Source organism: Drosophila elegans, unplaced genomic scaffold (genome assembly GCF_018152505.1).
Source record: "Drosophila elegans isolate 14027-0461.03 unplaced genomic scaffold, ASM1815250v1 contig_814, whole genome shotgun sequence".
In the NCBI taxonomy this organism is placed as follows: domain Eukaryota; kingdom Metazoa; phylum Arthropoda; class Insecta; order Diptera; family Drosophilidae; genus Drosophila; species Drosophila elegans.
Window position 1 is genome coordinate 5,073,769 of NW_024546167.1, and position 18,736 is coordinate 5,092,504.

The 18,736-nt window shown below is 39.6% G+C and overlaps 8 protein-coding genes across 19 annotated transcripts in view; 6 read left to right on the top strand and 2 right to left on the bottom strand.

Moving 5' to 3' along the window:
• Positions 1–18,736, bottom strand: part of LOC108138077 (calcium/calmodulin-dependent 3',5'-cyclic nucleotide phosphodiesterase 1) — a 91,257-nt gene that overhangs the window by 26,227 nt on the left and 46,294 nt on the right. For all 11 annotated transcript variants that reach the window (XR_001774076.2, XM_017260058.2, XM_017260059.2 and 8 more), the window contains one exon: positions 1,924–2,199. Coding sequence is in view for 10 of the 11 variants with exons in the window: in XM_017260058.2 (XP_017115547.1) it covers positions 1,924–2,199 (276 nt within the window). In the remaining variant the exon portion in view is untranslated. The remainder of the gene's footprint in view (positions 1–1,923; positions 2,200–18,736) is intronic.
• On the top strand, positions 3,731–4,046 carry LOC108138086 (serine protease inhibitor Kazal-type 1-like). Its single transcript, XM_017260072.2, has one exon. It carries the CDS (start codon positions 3,780–3,782, stop codon positions 3,972–3,974), a length of 195 nt encoding a protein of 64 aa, XP_017115561.1. The 5' UTR covers positions 3,731–3,779; the 3' UTR covers positions 3,975–4,046.
• LOC108138081 (serine protease inhibitor Kazal-type 2) lies at positions 4,950–5,615 on the bottom strand. The gene is made up of 2 exons (XM_017260069.1): positions 5,522–5,615; positions 4,950–5,440 (listed from the first exon to the last, which is right to left on the bottom strand). Exon 2 carries the CDS (start codon positions 5,324–5,326, stop codon positions 5,090–5,092), a length of 237 nt encoding a protein of 78 aa, XP_017115558.1. The 5' UTR covers positions 5,327–5,440; positions 5,522–5,615; the 3' UTR covers positions 4,950–5,089.
• LOC121467834 lies at positions 5,942–6,297 on the top strand. The gene is made up of 2 exons (XM_041710164.1): positions 5,942–6,125; positions 6,190–6,297. The coding sequence occupies exon 1, from the start codon at positions 5,977–5,979 to the stop codon at positions 6,109–6,111; it is 135 nt and encodes a 44-aa protein (XP_041566098.1). The 5' UTR covers positions 5,942–5,976; the 3' UTR covers positions 6,112–6,125; positions 6,190–6,297.
• Positions 6,137–6,707, top strand: LOC108138085. The gene has a single exon (XM_017260071.2). It carries the CDS (start codon positions 6,329–6,331, stop codon positions 6,554–6,556), a length of 228 nt encoding a protein of 75 aa, XP_017115560.1. The 5' UTR covers positions 6,137–6,328; the 3' UTR covers positions 6,557–6,707.
• On the top strand, positions 6,799–7,291 carry LOC108138082 (serine protease inhibitor Kazal-type 13). Its single transcript, XM_017260070.2, has one exon. The coding sequence runs from the start codon at positions 6,859–6,861 to the stop codon at positions 7,090–7,092; it is 234 nt and encodes a 77-aa protein (XP_017115559.1). The 5' UTR covers positions 6,799–6,858; the 3' UTR covers positions 7,093–7,291.
• LOC108138087 (maltase 1) lies at positions 9,833–13,172 on the top strand. Its single transcript, XM_017260073.2, has 3 exons — positions 9,833–11,841; positions 11,897–12,243; positions 12,660–13,172. Exons 1-3 carry the CDS (start codon positions 10,615–10,617, stop codon positions 12,874–12,876), a joined length of 1,791 nt encoding a protein of 596 aa, XP_017115562.2. The 5' UTR covers positions 9,833–10,614; the 3' UTR covers positions 12,877–13,172.
• Positions 14,103–18,484, top strand: LOC108138079 (maltase 2). 2 transcript variants are annotated; one of them, XM_017260066.2, is made up of 6 exons: positions 14,103–15,344; positions 15,425–15,575; positions 16,043–16,238; positions 16,297–16,437; positions 18,095–18,184; positions 18,260–18,484. In XM_017260066.2, the coding sequence occupies exons 1-6, from the start codon at positions 14,148–14,150 to the stop codon at positions 18,384–18,386; spliced, it is 1,902 nt and encodes a 633-aa protein (XP_017115555.2). In that variant the 5' UTR covers positions 14,103–14,147; the 3' UTR covers positions 18,387–18,484. The 2 variants fall into 2 exon arrangements, with proteins under 2 accessions (XP_017115555.2, XP_017115556.2); XM_017260067.2 differs by lacking the exons at positions 18,095–18,184; positions 18,260–18,484 and adding an exon at positions 16,887–17,062 and having other exon boundaries at positions 14,105–15,344.

Here is an 18,736-nt window from a genome sequence, read left to right on the forward strand (position 1 = left end):
AATGATTTTAAATTGAGAGTGAAAATGATTTAATGACTCTTTAAAATACAAATCAACATTTTTTATAAAAATTAACATTTTTAAATGAATAATGGCAAATTAAAAATTATTATGTTTCATGCAATAAAATAAAACCCAATGATCTAAAATTTTAAGTACATGTTTTAAATTTATTTTTTAAAGTACTGATAAAGAATGTAATTAATTTGTTGTTTAGGCTACATTAATAAAAATACAAAATTTATAAATAATATAATGTTTGGTTAATATTCAAATAAACCAAATTTTTCGGGTATCAAGTTTGTTTTAAAGGAATATAGTGTACTGATTATAGTCCACGATATGCATTGATTCAAAATAAACATCTCCCTTCCATTTTTGTTCCACTGTTCACTTTCTTCAGAAATGGTTTGATACAGACGACAAGAAATCAATAATTTATACCCATCATTTAGGACCATTGTAGCATAGAATTATTTGCTTAGCTTAACCCCAAGTGAGGGGAAAATGCTTAACGAGCAGCAAACAAAAGCCCTTGAAGAAGTTCCTCCTGCGAGGCATCTCCTTGTGGCCCCACAGCATCGAGTTGGCTGAGTGGCATCATCCTCAGTTGGCCCCAAGTTTTCATCCCGGGCGTGTCGAAAAAGTGCAAAGGATTCAACTGTTTGGGTGTTTGTCAAGTGCCGAGAAGAGGGAGCACGGAGCAATCTATCTGCGAATTCCCCAAACTTGCCACCGCCACAGAGTGTCTTCGTCTTGGCTGCGAGAATCTTAACTGCATTCCATTTATTTTGACAGTGCAAGCACCTCCTCAGCAAGGTGATGTGGCAGTCACAAAATCCGCTTTATGCTGCACTTAAATTTATGTTACACCCGAGATTCCTTCGCTTAACTGCTAGATACGAGGGCACTTTATCGACTCGAGTTTTGGGATGAAATGTTTTATGTTCCTTTTACTGGAGACTCTTCACATCCTTAATGACTTTCAACGCCTCATTTTACCCCACAATGTAGGCGAAACCGGAGAAAAAAGCTCTGCTGGCCCACCTGGCATCAGCTTACGGCTAAGACCAAATCCGCTTGATTTGACCCATGTGAGCGGTGGGTGAAAATGGCCGGCAATTAAATAAACGTGCGTAACATGATCGATGGTCGCCCATCAATCTTTTTTGAAAAGCTAAGATAGTTGTCTACTCGACAATTTAGTTTGATATCAGTTAGATATTGGAATCTTATTTGGAAATCAAATGCAGAAATAAATATATGTTGTCGTGAACTTTCTGCTAATATCCAAGAATCGAATCGGAGTTCATTATGGCCTTTCATGTTTTACCAAACTTCTAAACTTTTTGCACTGAAATATTTTAATATACATCCTGTGTAATTTAATTATGGAATGATAATTAATTTTAGTGGTTGTTAAAAACTCATTCCATTTGACTAAAATTCACTAAATATTTAGCTTAAATTGATTTAAATAGCCTTGGCTAATTTAAATAGCTTTTTTGTAAATCAATTTGTCATGCCATTATATTTATTAGTTTAATTGAGAATTTGCTAATTTAAATAGGTTTCACAATGCCACAAAAACCGAACAATGAACTGTACAAGTCTAATTAGGGTCACTGCGGTGCATTGCGATTTCAATGAGCCAATTCAGTTCTTAACCACAACTGTCCACAAAGTCCTCTCCTATCTAAATTCCTGCAATTTCCGAGCTATGTCAAACCGACTTAGCCACCGCAATCTCCGCAGCTGGTGCAGCATGGATTATGCAGGCGGTGCGGTTTCCTGTCCTCTGTTCAAAATGGAAATTATAATGCGAAATCAGATGATGAAATATGCAAAAACAGGGTAAAGCACACACACACACAACAGCGGGGGTGGTCGGGTACATAATGCCATGAGCTGCACGTTACTTACTTGCCACTTGACCATTTATTGTCGCATTTGAGCCGCTGCCACTGAGCTCAGAGACTGTGGGACTGACGGCTTCCTGGGCTGGCGTACTAACGCCACCTGCGCCTCCGGCTCCGGTTCCGGCTCCAGTTCCAGATCCAATTGCTGCTCCAGCTGATCCACTCGCCGCACCGCTCGCTGCACCACTGCTGTTCGATGCCGCACCACTGCTGCCGGTGGTGCCCGCCCCAACACTGGCCTCGTCCCGCTTGCTGGGCAAACTCTCCGGCGTGCTGGCAACTGCAAAAGTAATGCAAAACAGGCTTAGTATCAAGGATTTCTCGGTAATGTTATCCCTGTACAAATTATTCAAATATATTTAGACCTCCCAAATTAAAAAAATTTAATGAATTTTAATTTTAATGGCAATTTCTGCGATTAAATTGGGAAGTTCTAAATATTTCATATGTACATAAGAAATTAATTTTTGTTTAAAAGTCAAAAAAATAATATATTTAAAGAGCCCCATTCTTTGTATTTTGGCAACTACATAAAATGCTCCAACAGGTCTCTACATGGCAATCAGTATTCAAACTATCTCTGCTTGTGTACACATCTATGTGAGCCCTAAATCTTTTTGTTGTCTTTCGCTTCCTGCATATTCCCATTATTCTAATGCTGTTGGGCTTAGCTAAAGTGTATTTGTATTGTGTTTTTTGTTTGCGTCTTTGGCAGAAGGGTAGGAAATAGTTTTTGCGGATTTTGGTTATTGAAAATGCGTATCTTCGACTTTAAGAATCGTTTTAATTTTAAGGGAAAGCTGTTTCATAAGATACAGATTCGTAATTTATAAGAATTTTATTAAAAAAAAAAATTAACTTATAATTATTTATTTATTTAGTTTTTTAGAATTTAGGTATTAAGTTCTCAACAGAAGGTATATATTTTTGAGGAGACTTGAAATTGCACGCCTGATAAGCTGAAACATGGTAAGAACTATTGAGATTAAAAACTTGCAGTGTTTTTCTTAACTTTAATAAGTTTGTCTCTTCTGAACCTATTTCTTTTAATTTCTTTTCTCAATTTCTTTTAAACAATTAAAGCAATAAAAGTCAATCAAATGAATTTACCACTAAAAATAACTATAGATTTCCAGCAATTTTTAAGCTTGAATCTTAAATTAAATGTATAAGAAACGTCTCAAAATAACAAATAAAATATGTATTTCCAAAGATAAAGACGAATCCGCAACCATTTTTCTTGCGCTTAAGCTTTTTCTGCTTCATCTTGTATTATCCGCTTCTTTTATTTGGCCAGGCTTAGCCGCCTCCTTTGGCACTACAAGATTAGATTGAAATTGCTTTTGTGCCTTGAAAGGATTTTATTAGGCCAAGCTAATATCGTTTCTTTATTGCGCACGTTGCCAAGGTCAACAGCTGCGCGCTACCAGCAAACCAGGGGCATAATAAATGTTTATTTATGTATAGAAAGAACTCAGTTTTATTCGCTTATTTTGAATATTGCGTATACGCCACGTGCTCAAAAAAACGTAAGCCCTAAACGGACAGGAATATTTGTAAATTGTGTAATTTATAATAATCTGTAAGTGGCAATGCATATGTTAAATATTTGCTTTTTATTTCATTTATTATGACAAGTTGTCAATAAAACAAAGCGCTAACTAGGCGTTAATTCGTAAGACGGTGTAAAAAGTCACGTTTTATTTATAATAGGTTTGAAATTACGATTAAACGTTGCAAATCTGTAGTTTTCCGCCAAACTGTGGCTTGCGAAGGGTTCTGGCTTGGCCTATTATCTATAAATGAGTGCCGACCGCTTGTAAAAGCTCCAGTCTTGCCCAGCCAGTCTAAAACTAAAGCATGCGTTGCCTAGCTCTGATCGCACTCTGCCTGTTCGCTCTTTTGACCCTGACCGCCGCCTATTGCCCATGTCCTCGCATCTATGATCCTGTCTGCGGATCGAACTCCATTACCTACAGCAACCAGTGCGTCTTGGAATGCATAGCTAAAGTCCTAGGACGTGTAATTACGGTCGCTAAGAAAGGAAAGTGCTAGTAAGCGGAATATGTAACCGATTTACATGTATGATGAAAAGTGAGAAATAAATACGTGGCGATTGTGAAAAAATGTGTTAACACATTATAATATTCTAGCTAGGGCTCAGCTTTTAGTGTACTTATATACAACTTGGAAAACATTTATGCATCTACAAATAAGGGTCTAAAAGGGTACAGGTCTTCTTTAACAAGTACAGGTTATTTAATATTTTCGGATTGTTTTCAGCTATTTCTTTTCCATTCCTAAGCTTCTGTAAAACTTCAAATTTGTTTATTTACTTTAGCTTTTTCAAGTGGTAAAACAATGCTTTAACTAACATCAAAAATTATAAAAAATAAATAACTTTCCTTGAGGAACTCGATTTCTATGTTTATTCTTTAAGGTTTATGTTATTGACCCAATTGTTTAACGTCTTTTCTTGTTAGCTTGGATTCTATTTAAACAAATGTTGCCATAACTTTAGCAAAAACAAATAAGGCAACAATAATAATAAAAAGTCGCGCCAGGGAGACGAAATTAAATTGGGGTCTTCTGGTTTTGCAATTTAAAGTAACTGCAGTAAAAATATAAATTTTTACTAAGCAGGCTAAGCAACTTATCAAAAAATATTAAATATTATCAACTATTCGCCATGACTCATAATTTATATATTATAATTCAATATTAAAATCGTATTTACCGAGTAGTAAAAAAGGCTTACAGCACTTTAAAATATTGTTTACCTTATGCAAAACACTGTGAAAGAAACTATGTTAAAAAGTCAAACACAACTTTAACGTATGACTCATAAATTATACATTTTCAATGCGTGCATGGCATTCTTGGGTATCTTCAACCACCAACCACTTAAACCAACCACTCGATACTATCAGATTCGCAAATCGCTGCTGCCCTCGAAAATAGGTATAAGTTTCTCCCAGTGCTGTGCCATATACGATTCGTATTTGTGATAAGGCGTTGAAACGCTATCAATTGCAATGCCAAATGCTCTGGCTGATAAGCTGATTTATTTCTTTATATTCCACATTGATGATTAATACAAGGCACATATTCTATTTGATTTTATATATTTCTGGATGTCTCTTTAGTTTGTTGCAATCGGGAATTTTGGACTAGCAGTTTCCGGATCTAAGTATGCCCATGCTGCGTCCCTGGCGTTCGACTTTTCGGCGCTTGCAATCGAATTCGCAGCGATTGGGGTATGTGTTTAGGTCGCTGCCACAAACGGGATCGAAGTTCCTGGGGCAGGGACAGAATTCCTTTTCCGCGACATCGTCATCACTGCGAATTGGCGACACGGCGAGGGCCAGGAACAGGCACAGGGCCAGAAGAATGCTTAGGAATTTCATGCTGACGAGGTTAATCCACTTGCTAGACTGATTCGATACTGCTGCTCGACTTCTTTTTTAGACAATGGAGCTTTGGCTTCGATTTGCTCGCTTATCTTATCACTTATCGTCGTGCTTTGGAGTTGTGAGTAGAGAAGTGTTTATAGTGTTATGAGTGGTAGTTTGCAGTAGAAATACGAGATCAATTAGCCGAACCTAGTTCCTAGAATTAACCTTGCTAAATATATGCATTGCAAATTATTTGAATAATTTATGGGTCTCAGCCACTGTCAATTAAATTACTTACTTAGCTTATCGCGGTACCAAACACGCAGTTATTTATAGTTAAGTGAAAAAAAAGCTCTACGAAAAGCTATAATTTACTCACTTTGCTTAAGAGCTTTTCCCTCTTTTCTCTCGGCCTTCCTATCGGCGATCAGGTGGAAATTTCCCCTCTCTGCAAAACATTTACATACACATTACTCCGCTTTATCTATGAGACCCAGTAATTAATGAAACGACACTCTTTTTGTCAGGCAATTTACACGACGCCGCTGGTTCTATTCAATTGCAATTGCAATTGCCATTCAATTTCAATTTCAATTAGTTAAGCTGCTCAGACCCTGGGGAAATTTGACTAAGTCTTATCCAGTTGTGTAGTAACTGTCGACATGCGAGGTATATTTGTGAGTCTCATGCTCTTGCTCTTTGCCATAGCGACTTCACGGGCCCTCAACTGCCAGCCGTGTAAATTACTGGAGGCCCGCCAGACACATGCAAACGAGACCCACACGCAGCCAAAGTGAGAGAAGTGAGAAAAGTGAGAGAAGAGGAAGGGGAGCGGTAGCAGTGCAAAATAATCAGCAGCTTGTTTGGCTAATTAGCAAAACTTACGCACACACAAAGGCACCATCTTATACACAAACTCAGAAGAAACGACGATTCAGTCTCAGTTGAACACTCGCAACGAAGTGTAGTGTACCCCCATAAATCTCATTCGTTCAACACAACCACGGAGCAGAAATGAAGTGCCTGGCTTTGGTGGTCCTCATGACCATTTTGGTCACCCTCTTTGCGGGATCCTCGGAGGGCAGCTATTGTCCCTGTGACCTCAAAACCAAGGGGTCGGAGGTGTGCGGCTCCAATGGCGTCACCTTCAAGAATCGCTGTGAGTTCGAGTGCACGCAGCGGGATTACAAGAAGCTTGGAAGGATCCTAAACATCCGAAGCGATGGGCCATGCAATTTATAGAAATTTGTCGATTTTGGATACTAATCAAGCATATTTTTCATACGAGTATCAGTGAGTCAGCAGTCTTCTCCAATTCAAATGAGTGCTGTGAGATAATATTTTAAATTAATAAATTACTATCAAGTGTTATTTACTCTTATCAGACATAAAATCTTTGTTTTTATTCTGTTATCAGTAATTACTTTATAGCTGAGATAGTCCAAATAAATTTAAACAAAACTCAGTCTTAGCTAAACACCTGCTGCAATAGGACAACGAGTTCCTCATATTTCTGATTTAATAAGGACTTCCACAGAACAAGTATGCAGTGCCAGGCTTTGGTGGCTTTGTTGGGCCTTTCGCTTATACTTTTTGGGGCATCCACGGAGGCCAGCTACTGTCCCTGCAACCTTTTGAAGGCGGAGGTGTGCGGCACCAATGGCGTAACCTACAAAAACCGATGCTTTTTTGAGTGCACGCAGCGGGAATACAAGAGGCTCGGACGAAATCTAAACATCCGCCGGCTGGGATCTTGTCAAGCTAATCCCTATTTTTGAGTTAATCATTTTTGCTGACTCAAACGGATATATAAAAAAAGTTTAATTAGTTAAATCGCCGACTTCTGGTTGCTTAAAACACATTTGCAATGCACACTTGTCAAAACTAGAGATTCCAAGTTGTTGTGTTTAAGTGACAGCAAGTTAAATAAATCTTATTTTATTGTTTAGTTTACTAAACAATTGTTTGCAAACTAAAGTAGCAAAGAATTCTTAAATATTCTTTTATGTATATATTTGAGGTTCATATGGTTTTAAGACAGCAGAATTGTTGCTCAAGTACAATAATTTAAATATTTATGAATTTATTTTGGTTTACTTGTTCAATTTCAAAGGTATTATCTAAGTCGTAATTAAATATAAAAGCTTTTCATTCCCATTTTAAATCTGATTCTCGACGAGGCGCATCGGACTGTATTATATGCAAATAACGCCATTCAATGCTAATTAAAAGCTACTTCGAGTGCGTCATCACCTCAGTAAATCAATTGGCGGCTTTTGAGGCAGAGCTTGTTGTCATTGACACTTTGGCTGGAACTGTTTCTCGAAGGCGGTTTTAGCACCGTTTTAACAGTCCCCTCACGCACATCAATCAAATTTATGCATAATTAATTGTTCGCCAGCAGCGATTCGGTTTCCTGGGGGATTTCTGATGGCTGAGATGTGATTTATTAACTCTGCACAAGGGCCTGACTAATTGAAGCCCAATACGTGCAACACAAACATCGAAATTGGGTGCAAACAAGCCACCCACTCCACCGGACCAATACAATAGGCCAAGTAATAACAAGACCCACAGCAAGTCTAATAAAGGTAATGGCCACAATTATGGGATGACAGGATTATGACAGGAAGCTGACAGCTGCAGCCCGGAATTTGGTTAGCCAGAACGTTATTAAAAAGATAATAACGAACGGGTTGAATCACGGCAGTAAATGGGTTTTATCTCAGGCGGGGTGAGAAGACTCCTCCAAAATTAGAGATTATAAAACTCATGAGACAAACAAGATGAATCACAATAATACGTTTGCGAAATAAAAAAAACTAATCATGTTTGTCTTAATACTAAGATTTTAAAATTGTACCCATACAACAATTATATACTATTACAACTTGTTTGAAATTTTAAAATTTTAAATTTTGTTTTTCAATGTTTCTCACTTATTTTTTTTGTTGCTAACTTATCTAACTAGTAATCAATAAGCTGGCTTAAATTGTGTACATTCAAGTTAGTAGTTTGTAATAGATATGTAAAAATTATAAACATTAATTGTTTTTAAACATTATTTTGTTTCTATTACATTTTTTTGTTATGGACTATGCTAAAAATAGTTTCGTTTCCGATTCGTTTTTACATTTCATTTGGTATTTACTTTGTTACTTAGAGAGATTTTAAACAGTCACAATTGTTATAAAAATGTATTTCATTGTTAACTTCCTTGTGCAAAAATAGCCACAAAAATAAAAAATAAAACGAACAATTTGCTGATAACATTTTTAAGTTATTTTCTATACTACTTTTGGCTCTTTTTCCAAATACCAATTGTCTACAAAAGTGAGCCAATACCGAGAGTGTTTTATCAGTCAGTGTCTTGACTGAAAGTTACCTAACAGAATCGTAAATAGATAATATGATAATATTCCGTCAAAAGAGGTTTTCCCCGACCACAGCCATAACAATAACAGCAGATAGTAAAGGTTGGATGGGCTGCAATCGAAAAACAGGCAAGTACACAGGGATAGATATGCGGAAATTTACATGTGGAATATACTTATGACAACGACAATCTCTACGGACGACAACAAACCCGAATCGCTTCTGCCGCTGTCGTTGTAATCGATTTGTGATAACAAGTATTTGATAAGCGTAAACGTATTGACAACATTAAATAGCAGCCCCATCCCCAAAATAAAAAGCAAAGAGAGAACCCGCCCAATTCAAATTTGTTGATGCTTAAGGGTTGTCAAAGATATAAAAAATGGATTGGACGGAAAAGAGGAAAATGCGACTGACGGAAAACCGAAGCATATGTTTAGGCGCGTGTGCTAAATTCTTAAATATCTGAGCCCACCGGATGAGTGAGAGCCGATTTTGAATATGGCAAGCTGTCGAAGCACCCGAAATTTCCTGATATGATTAAATATTTACATAATAAAAAATGTAGGCCGTGTTTTTATTTATTCGAGCTTGGGGGAGCCCCAAAAGCCAAATTGAAAAGTGCTTTAAAAAAAAAAAGAATTCCCGCCTCTCAGAATGTTTTAACACAAAGGGCTTCTGCCGCCTCTGAATCTCGTCCCTTAGCCGCGCGAAGGCAATTCAATCAGCGTCGCGACGTGAAAGGCAGTCCCCGTTGTCCTGCAAGGAGCCCACAGACAGGTGAGACAGGTGAGTGAGAGCTGGCCCAGTTTGGGGAGACAGGCGGCGGATTAGCCGAAGCTTCCGAAAGTGGATGCGGATGCCCTAAAACATTTCGCCTTAACTTTTCACTTTCATCCCGCCCTTTTCGCCGGGGGTGCGGCCTCCAAATTACAGCGATTTTTCTTCGCTTTGATTTCGCCGGCAAAGGAATCTCAATGCGAGCAGCCACGCCCCCTGTCAAACCCTTTTCATGTCGTGGCGAAAGCGGCTAAATTATGCCGAGTCTGCTGGGCTATAACATAAGTGAAGATTTCTGCACACATTTGTGCGCGAATTTCTAATACACTTGTAGACAGCCAGGAGCCCATCCCACTCGCACCCGTAGCATCTATAAACAATGGCAGACCTTTGTGGCTGGTAAAATGTTTAATTAAGCTGCCAGATTCAGCCTGGTGTAAGTCTGCAGGGGATTGGCTGAGGGAAGTGGGTACGGCTGATTCGCCGTATAGTTAATTGGCGTTTGTGAATTTTTGGGTTATTTGAATCGCATTAATACTGTACAATATAATTACATTTTTTTTAGTTTGAAGTCAATCTTGAGAACTAGAACTAGATTTGAATCGATTTTTAATTGTATATAGACCAATAAAATGTAATGTAATTTTAAGTCAAACCATCACAAGTTTTGAAACTGCTTAGTTTCTATAATTCAATAATTTTTTTAAGTATATAAATTAATAAAATGTATGTATTTCTAGATTTCAAGGGCATACAAATATTGTTTCTTCTGTTTTTTTTTTTTTAATTTTATGATTGCCCTAAAGCATTGTGTAGTTCCATTACAAATGAACTGTATGCACAATGTAATTTACTTAATGAGCTGTATTCAAGTATTGATTTACTTCCGATCTTTCTTCCTGTCAGTTTTACTTTTTCATTGTTTCAACTCGAAGGTTAGAAATTGTTCCTCTGTTTGGTCAACTGGCCAGTGTAGGAGCCTTGTGGAACAAACAAGTTTAAATGCTTAATTCCATTTAAACACTCTTCAAAGTGTCACAACAATTGGTCAAATATTGGAGCGATAAAATCGCCAAATTAAATAAACAAAACCGGAATTGTAATGTTGGGGGGCAGTAACAGTATAAAAAGCAGGCCAAATTGGGATGACAATAGAAAACGAGCTTGTTCGTTTGACCGCGATGGGTGTTGTAAAAGTAGCTTTCGTGTTAACTGGGTGTCTAGTGGCCATCCTGGCCCACAAGCATCAGTCCAAGGAGCAGGATGCCAAGTACAATTGGTGGCAGCACGAGGTCTTCTACCAGATCTATCCGAGATCCTTTCAGGACAGCAACGGCGATGGAATCGGCGATCTGCGCGGTATTACTTCCAGGTTGCAGTACTTCAAGGACACTGGAATCACGTCCGTCTGGCTAAGTCCCATCTACGAGTCACCCATGGTGGACTTTGGCTACGACATATCAAACTATACGAACATTCAGCCGGAATATGGCACCCTGGAGGACTTTGACGAGTTGATAGCCAGGGCTAATGAGGTGGGCGTCAAGGTCATCCTTGATTTTGTGCCCAATCATAGCTCGAATAAGCATCCCTGGTTCATCAAGTCCGTGGCTCGAGAGCCGGGCTACGAGGATTTCTATGTGTGGGAGGATGGAGTACTCTTGGAGAACGGCACTCGAGTGCCGCCCAACAATTGGCTGTCGGTCTTCTCCGGATCCGCCTGGATGTGGAACGAGGAGCGGCAGCAGTTCTACCTGAGACAGTTCACCTACGGACAGCCCGATCTCAACTACCGAAATCCCGCCGTGGTCCAGGCCATGGACAATGTAATGCTGTTCTGGCTGAACAAGGGAATCGCCGGCTTTCGCATCGATGCCATCATCTATATATACGAGGATGCACAATTGAGGGACGAGCCGCCAAGTGGCACCACCGATGATGCCAACTCTGAGACGTATTTAGAGCATATCTATACCAGGAACCAACCGGAGGACTACGGTCTTCTTCAGCACTGGCGGGAACTGCTGGACAACTACACGGCCAGCCATGAGGGACCCGTGAGAATAATGATGACCGAGGGCTACGCCTCCGTGTCCCAGCTAATGGAGTACTACGAAGACGCGAATGGAGTTCAGGGACCAGAGTTTCCCTTCAACTTTGACTTCATCACCGAGCTGAATGCCAACTCGACAGCTGCGGACTTTGTCTTCTACATCTCCAGGTGGCTCATCTATATGCCACATGGTCATGTGGCCAACTGGGTGATGGGAAATCACGACAATCCTCGAGTGGCATCGCGATTTGGTGAGAAGACAGTGGACGCCATGAATATGCTGCTGATGACACTGCCCGGAATTGCCATTACCTACAATGTATGGAAGCCTATCTTTTTGGGGTTTGCTCTATTGGCTGTACCTTACATTTCAGGGCGAAGAGTTGGGTATGACGGACTACAGGGACATTAGCTGGAGCGATACTGTGGACCAGCCTGCCTGCGAATCTGGCATCGACAACTACAAGTGGGTCTCTCGAGACCCGGAACGCACACCCATGCAATGGAGCAGTGATCCCAACGCTGGGTTCTCCACTGCCGATCGCACTTGGCTGCCTGTCAATCCCAACTACAAGGAGCTGAATCTTCGCAACCAGCAGCAGGCAAGGCAAAGTCACTACAAGATCTATCAGTCCCTCCTGAAGCTACGAAAGCTGCCGGTTCTCAAGAATGGCACCTTTGTTGCTGAAGTAGTGAATCGCAGGGTCTTCGCTTTCAAACGGTGAGTACTTATCAAATGTTTCGGAATGTATAGATGTTTACACTGGTAAAATGGTAAAAAAAGCTAAGTAAATAGGAATTTTTTTAAATTTAATATTTTTTACAACAACTAAAATATTATAACATCCAATCATGCATCCTAAAATGCATCGTATTTAATATTATGATTTATTATGATTTAATGTTGTATTCAATAATACAATAGAATATTTATTTTATCTGTTCTACTTTGTAATTTAACCTAGTTTTAAATTATAATTTTATATGTTAATATTTGGAAATTATTTCGGGTTACACGGTTAAGCCAGCATATTTGACTTAGTCTCCTTTTTATTGTTGTAATCAAACACTAAATAATTATTAGTTATAAATTAATAAATTATTAACCCTATTTTCACATTTATTCTTCATCTGCAGAGAGCTGAAGGCCGAGTACACTCTGCTGACAATCGTGAACGTGAAGAACCGCACGGAAGTGGTGGATATCAGCGACTATATCGATCAGCCTAATCGGCTGAACGTCCTTGTTGTGGGCGTGGATTCGCAGCACAGGGTGGGGGATCGACTCAAGGCCGAGGCCATCGAACTGGCACCCTACGAGGGCCTGGTCATTCAGCTGAACAGGCGAAAGTAATCAACACACTACTTGGTATTCAAAATTAAAGTACTAAAAAAAAACTTTCCGATTGCCGCAGCTTTTCTTTTTAGCTTTTCTATTTTCGCATTTGCATGTATCTCGAGCGGGTCATCTAAATCGAGTTTCCATTTTGTTTGACAACAAAACACATTTCCGCATACATAAGTGCTTCGCAAACATTTTAATTGAATTGAGAGCACTTGGTGTCTGCCCTTTCTCGAATTGAAAGTCGTAATTCATAATTGTCGTCGGGAATTTTGGTTGACCCTTTTGGGGTTAAGGGTAGCTTATAAATGGTGGCACATTTAATTAAATTTCCCTAAGAGAGATGACAAAAGTAAATGCGGTTGGTGATGTACCCTACTTTGTTAATGATTTTTTTATGTAAATTGCTGTTCTAATCAGCTGTTATGAACCAGATGAGCAAGGTGATTAGTAAGTGATTTTAAAGCAAAAAGTGTTATTTTCTGATGTTATCTCATTTAGTAATTATTTCTTTTTTGCGCTGATTTTATAATTATAGTTGTCGAGAGTACATTTTGTAACAAGACCATTTTTCAATCTTTATATATAGTGGGTTATGTCAAGCCTGACTTATAGCAAACGATTTGTCAAGTTACTTTGCTATGCAGGTAAAAAGCGAACACCTATTTTGTCTTGAATTCATCGTTTTGCAATAAGCGTTGTTCATGTATGCATAAGTTTTGTTGGCACTATTAATATTTTGTAGTTTTTTTATGTGGTATTGTTACATTAAATTGTTTAATTAATGATCCACAATATATTTTGTTTACCACCCTAGCGCTTTATACAGTATGACCTTTTTGTGGATCTAAAGCTTGTGATCAGCTGGTAGCAATCACATCCACAAAAGCTTTTATATGAACGCCGGCAGCTGCTAAAAATTCTTAAAAATGCTGTTTAGTTTACTCTGATTTCTTTGAGGTGAGCACAGTGACTTTGGTCTAGGTCGGTCGACGACAAATTCTATAAAAAGCCTTAAATGTTTCCACCCTTCAGCCGCTATAATATAGATTTGCTTGTTAAGTGCAATGCGCCGTAAAATTAGGAGAAACAATTTTGTTTACTCATTTAACTCGCGCCGCAATTTGTTTTGATTGGAGCTGATAAAAATCTTCCACTGAATAATAGGCTGATAATTAGACAACTACTAATGAAAAATTATTTTAATTATACGGCAGATTCGCTTTAAAAGTGGCTGCCAAACTGGCAAATCGCGAACACAACGAATCGAAAACTTGACCGAAATGCTCGCTCCACTCATCCAAATCCTTCTTTTTAGTCTGCTAAATCCCGGCTCCACAATGGCCGGTCTGGTGAAGAGCGAATCGGAGGATTTTATAGACTGGTGGCAGCACACGGTCTTCTATCAGATCTACCCAAGGTCCTTCAAGGACAGCAATGGCGATGGCATCGGCGACCTGCGGGGCATCACCTCAAAGCTGCCCTATTTGGCGGACACTGGCATTAGGGCCACTTGGTTGAGTCCCATTTTCCAGTCGCCCATGGTCGACTTTGGCTACGACATATCGGACTACAAGCAGATCCAGCCGGAATATGGCACCATGCAGGACTTTGAGGAGCTGATCGACACCGCATACGAACTGGGCATCAAGGTCATCCTGGACTTTGTGCCCAATCACAGCTCGGATCAGCATGAATGGTTCAAGAAGTCTGCTGCCAGGGAGCCTGGCTACGAGGATTTCTATGTGTGGGAAGATGGCATCGTGCAAGAGAACGGAACTCGAGTTCCTCCCAACAACTGGCCATCGGTTTTCTATGGTTCTGCTTGGGAGTGGCACGAAGGACGCCAGCAGTACTACCTGCATCAGTTCACCAAGGAGCAGCCCGACTTGAATTTCCGAAATCCCAAAGTGGTTCAGGCCATGGACGATGTGATACTCTTCTGGCTGAACAAGGGCGTGGCTGGCTTTCGCATTGATGCAGTGAATCATCTCTTTGAGGATGAATCTCTTAAGGATGAGCCACTAAGCGGCAAGACCACGGACCCTCTGTCCTATGAGTACACCAAACACATCTACTCGCGGGATCTGCCCGAGGTCTTGGAAATGGTTCAGCATTGGAGGAAACTTCTGGAGGACTTTAGTGCCAAGCACCCCGAGAAACCCACACGCATCATGATGACGGAGGCGTATGCCGGACTCACCCAACTGGCGGACTACTACGAGGACGCCAACGGGGTGCGGGGCTCCCATCTGCCCTTCAACTTCCACTTTATCACGGACGTCAAAGGCGACTCGGATGCGCGTGACTTTGTCTACAACGTGGAAAAGTGGCTGATCTACATGCCGCGCGGGCACGCGGCCAACTGGGTCATGGGCAACCACGACAACCCGCGGGTCGCCTCCCGATTCGGTTCCGCCAGCGTGGACGCCATGAACATGCTGCTGATGACCCTGCCCGGCGTCGCCGTCACCTACAATGTGAGTTCCCCTTTGGTTCTGAATGGGTGGTTGCCCTTGGTTTTCGGTTTTGATTTTGGCTATCTTTCTTGCTGTTCCAGGGCGAGGAGCTGGGCATGGAGGACTACCGCGATATAAGCTGGCAGGACACGGTGGATCCGCCGGCCAGAAATGTGGGGGAGGAGCACTACAAGGAGGTCTCCCGGGATCCAGTGCGCACACCTTTCCAGTGGAGTAATGAAAAAAATGCAGGTAGGTAAGCTTATACTAAAGAATAAATACCTTTATTTAGTTATTATTGTGAATAACTTATTAAACTGATTATTAACTTTATGTTTGTTTCCTAAACTTAAAAAAAGAAGATTAAAGAATGGTAGACTCGCTCAGTTTTAAAGCTTTCTAGATGAAATTTGTTTTATACTAACACATTTATATTTGATTGGATTTGTAAGAATATATAACAACTTGTAATAGTTTTTTGGATTCAAAATACGTTTTTAATATTATAAAACAGATTGAACAAATTTAATGGAAAATCGACATAACTTCGTTGTTTTTAAATATCTACCCATAAAACTTGATGTAAAGTGTCGTTTTAATATATATTTGTTAATATATATTTGTATATAGACAATATAGTGACAAAGCACATGATTCAGTTAATATTATTTTGTCTAATTTTTCGATGGATAACTCACAATTCTCCTCCATTCGTTCAGGCTTTTCCGGTGCCCCCAAAACCTGGCTGCCCGTCCATCCCAATTATCCGGAACTCAACTTGGAGGCCCAGAAGGCAGCCAATAAGAGTCATTATCAGGTTTACAAGGACCTTATTGAACTGCGAAAATCGGCCATTATGCGTTTAGGCCGTTTCAACATCGAACCAATTTCCCGTTGGGTCTTTGCCTTTAAGCGGTGGGTGACCAAATTAAACCCTAAAGACAATTTGATTAGTCTGCAGGTTATTTTGCAGGTCCTACCCCAATTTTGAGACGATAATTACCATCATTAATGTGAGCGACAAGGAACAGTTGGTGAATCTCACGGAGTTTCTCAACCGACCAAATAAATTGGTTGTTGAAGTTTGCGGAGTGAATTCCAATTATCAACCTGGGTAAGTTCGCCCCTTCGATTTCCGGTCATTCATTTCCCGCTTTACACCGAAAAAAACACGAGAAACTAAAAAAAACTAAAATCAATCTGATCCAAGAAAACTTTCTATATATAAATGCTTTTTTTTTCATATTTAAATGGAAGAAAATGAAGATTGCAACATAAATTTAAAGATGAATTGAGTTTAAATTTTAAAAATTGTACCCCTTATGTTAAATTCATTTAGCTTTGACTTTCAAATCAAATCTGACCCTAAATTTATCTATTCTAAAGCAAAGTAAAACATTTATATTAGAAGTTGTAGTAGTACAGCTCTGGTAATTTCAAAAATATTTAAATATTTAAAAGTAATGAAATATTGATCTACTGGAAAATATATTTTCGACATCGTTCAAGCCACATTTGACACTCTAACTTGACACTCATTTTCTCTGTGTATTCCCGCTGCAGTCAACCCCTCGCCGCAAGTGCATTGTCCCTGGGTGCCCGTGAGGGTATCGTCTGTCGGCTCGTCTAGCCGGAACGGGATTAGAGGAATTACCAGTCGATGGCGGCCAACTTTGCTCTTTAATTGCATTTCCAGCTCAAAATGTCACGCGATTGAATACAAAATGGGGGAAAATTAATGACCGTCGAGTGGCTAGTGTGTGTGTGTTTTTAGTTCGAGCAGGATAGATTGAATTTAACGCTGTCAAGTGCTAATGAAGGCAAGGAGGGGAAAAGGGGCAGTGTGGGTAAGGCACCGGATCCGGGTCCTGACCGGAAAAAAGTGGCCACATCGTCGCCAGTTCCTGGCAACTTGCCCAGCATTTTGGCCGCTGCTGATGTTTGTATTTCACTCTCGCTTGGCCAACGTAATTTTTCATGTATGGAAGGAAAACACACCCACGGTCCCAAAAAAGATTTATGGAAGTGGCGCAGATTCCTCCCACCATTTCGAAAAACGTCGCCAAGCCGGGATCATAAAATATCACATAGTAAAGTTTTTAAATGTCCTTTAATAACTGAATTAAATGTTTGACAATGGCAACTATCGCAAACTTGTTGGAAACTTTTGATTGCTTCAAGCTTACACAAACATTTTGCCAAAAATGTGCAGTTGTTTGGATAAGAAGAAAATAGTTAGTAATTGTAGAAAATGTTATGCACATTTTGTGAAGTTCTATTAAATTTTGTTGTTTAAGCCAGATTGTTTTAGTCAAACTTAAATTAATCTTTGCGTTTTACAGATTATTAATACAAAATGACAAAAACAAAAAATAAACAAACCGATATGTTTAAAGTGGTTTTTATATATATATGAAAAGCTAAAATTCAAAAGCAAATCCTTTTTTGGTTTTTAAATTAAAAATTCATAAAGAGTATAAATTCGTACCAGATTAAGAGTTGAATGCAGTTTTACATTTAAAACCAAAAAGCTTTTAACGATAAGTTTATTTGCAGTTCAAGTAAATTAAAAATTGCTTGAGGCTTAACACACAAGTTTAAACATTTCATTGCCAATACGCCACGTTGAACAGAGGCTCTCATCGGATTAAGAATATACATATATATTGCTGTCTTTATGCCCCGCTGCGTTTCATTTCGTACTCTTTTTTTTGCCTGCCTTGCTCCGGAATCGAGTGAAGTATTAAATATAGACTATTTGAATAATTCAGCGACAGCATTCCGGTCGAGGCCACTACTGGACTTAATCTGCCACCCAGAGGCGGATATGTGTTGAGAGAGCGGAGCTCGACGGTAATGAGGTGAGTTCCGCCCGTAGATGGGTTTTTTAGAACATTTTCCGAGCGGAGTGACAGTGATATTGTTCCTGGTTTTAGCGAACAGCGTCGAGCCTTGGTAAAGCAGCTCATCAAGTCGGCCAATGTGATTCTGGTCGCACTGTTGGTCTACAACTTGTGGCGTCACAAATGGACCAAAGTGAATTTCAACCAACATCGGTTTTGATTGATTTTTAGCGTTCCCCGGGCGCTCGTCAAATGTGTGTTATTGTGCTGATTGATTGATGGATTGATTAATTAATTAATAAAACGAACGAACTTAAATGTCATTAACAGTTGGCGGGACTAACGACTCCTGAATGTGGCCAATGGGATTTGCAAATTTAATTTCCTCTACCGGCGGATCTGTCATGCGGCAAGAAATGTAAGGGGGCGATGGTGATAGATGGGCTTTCCGTTTTGGCAAGGACCATGATGGGGAATTGATTTCCAAATGGTTGCAGTGATTTCGATAAAGCATATATTTGTAATATTTATTAATCGTTTTAAGGGAAAAACGTTGATAATGTCAATTAA

Bases quoted from the DNA above. Each gene is read 5' to 3' on its own strand.
- LOC121467834 (XM_041710164.1), top strand. From the start codon at position 5,977: ATGCGAGGTATATTTGTGAGTCTCATGCTCTTGCTCTTTGCCATAGCG.
- LOC108138081 (XM_017260069.1), bottom strand. From the start codon at position 5,326: ATGAAATTCCTAAGCATTCTTCTGGCCCTGTGCCTGTTCCTGGCCCTC.
- LOC108138086 (XM_017260072.2), top strand. From the start codon at position 3,780: ATGCGTTGCCTAGCTCTGATCGCACTCTGCCTGTTCGCTCTTTTGACC.
- LOC108138082 (XM_017260070.2), top strand. From the start codon at position 6,859: ATGCAGTGCCAGGCTTTGGTGGCTTTGTTGGGCCTTTCGCTTATACTT.
- LOC108138087 (XM_017260073.2), top strand. From the start codon at position 10,615: ATGACAATAGAAAACGAGCTTGTTCGTTTGACCGCGATGGGTGTTGTA. The intron at 11,842-11,896 runs GTATGGAAGCCT...CTTACATTTCAG, and splicing joins GAATTGCCATTACCTACAAT to GGCGAAGAGTTGGGTATGAC. The intron at 12,244-12,659 runs GTGAGTACTTAT...CTTCATCTGCAG, and splicing joins AGGGTCTTCGCTTTCAAACG to AGAGCTGAAGGCCGAGTACA.
- LOC108138085 (XM_017260071.2), top strand. From the start codon at position 6,329: ATGAAGTGCCTGGCTTTGGTGGTCCTCATGACCATTTTGGTCACCCTC.
- LOC108138079 (XM_017260066.2), top strand. From the start codon at position 14,148: ATGCTCGCTCCACTCATCCAAATCCTTCTTTTTAGTCTGCTAAATCCC. The intron at 15,345-15,424 runs GTGAGTTCCCCT...TTGCTGTTCCAG, and splicing joins GCGTCGCCGTCACCTACAAT to GGCGAGGAGCTGGGCATGGA. The intron at 16,438-18,094 runs GTAAGTTCGCCC...TGAATAATTCAG, and splicing joins AATTCCAATTATCAACCTGG to CGACAGCATTCCGGTCGAGG.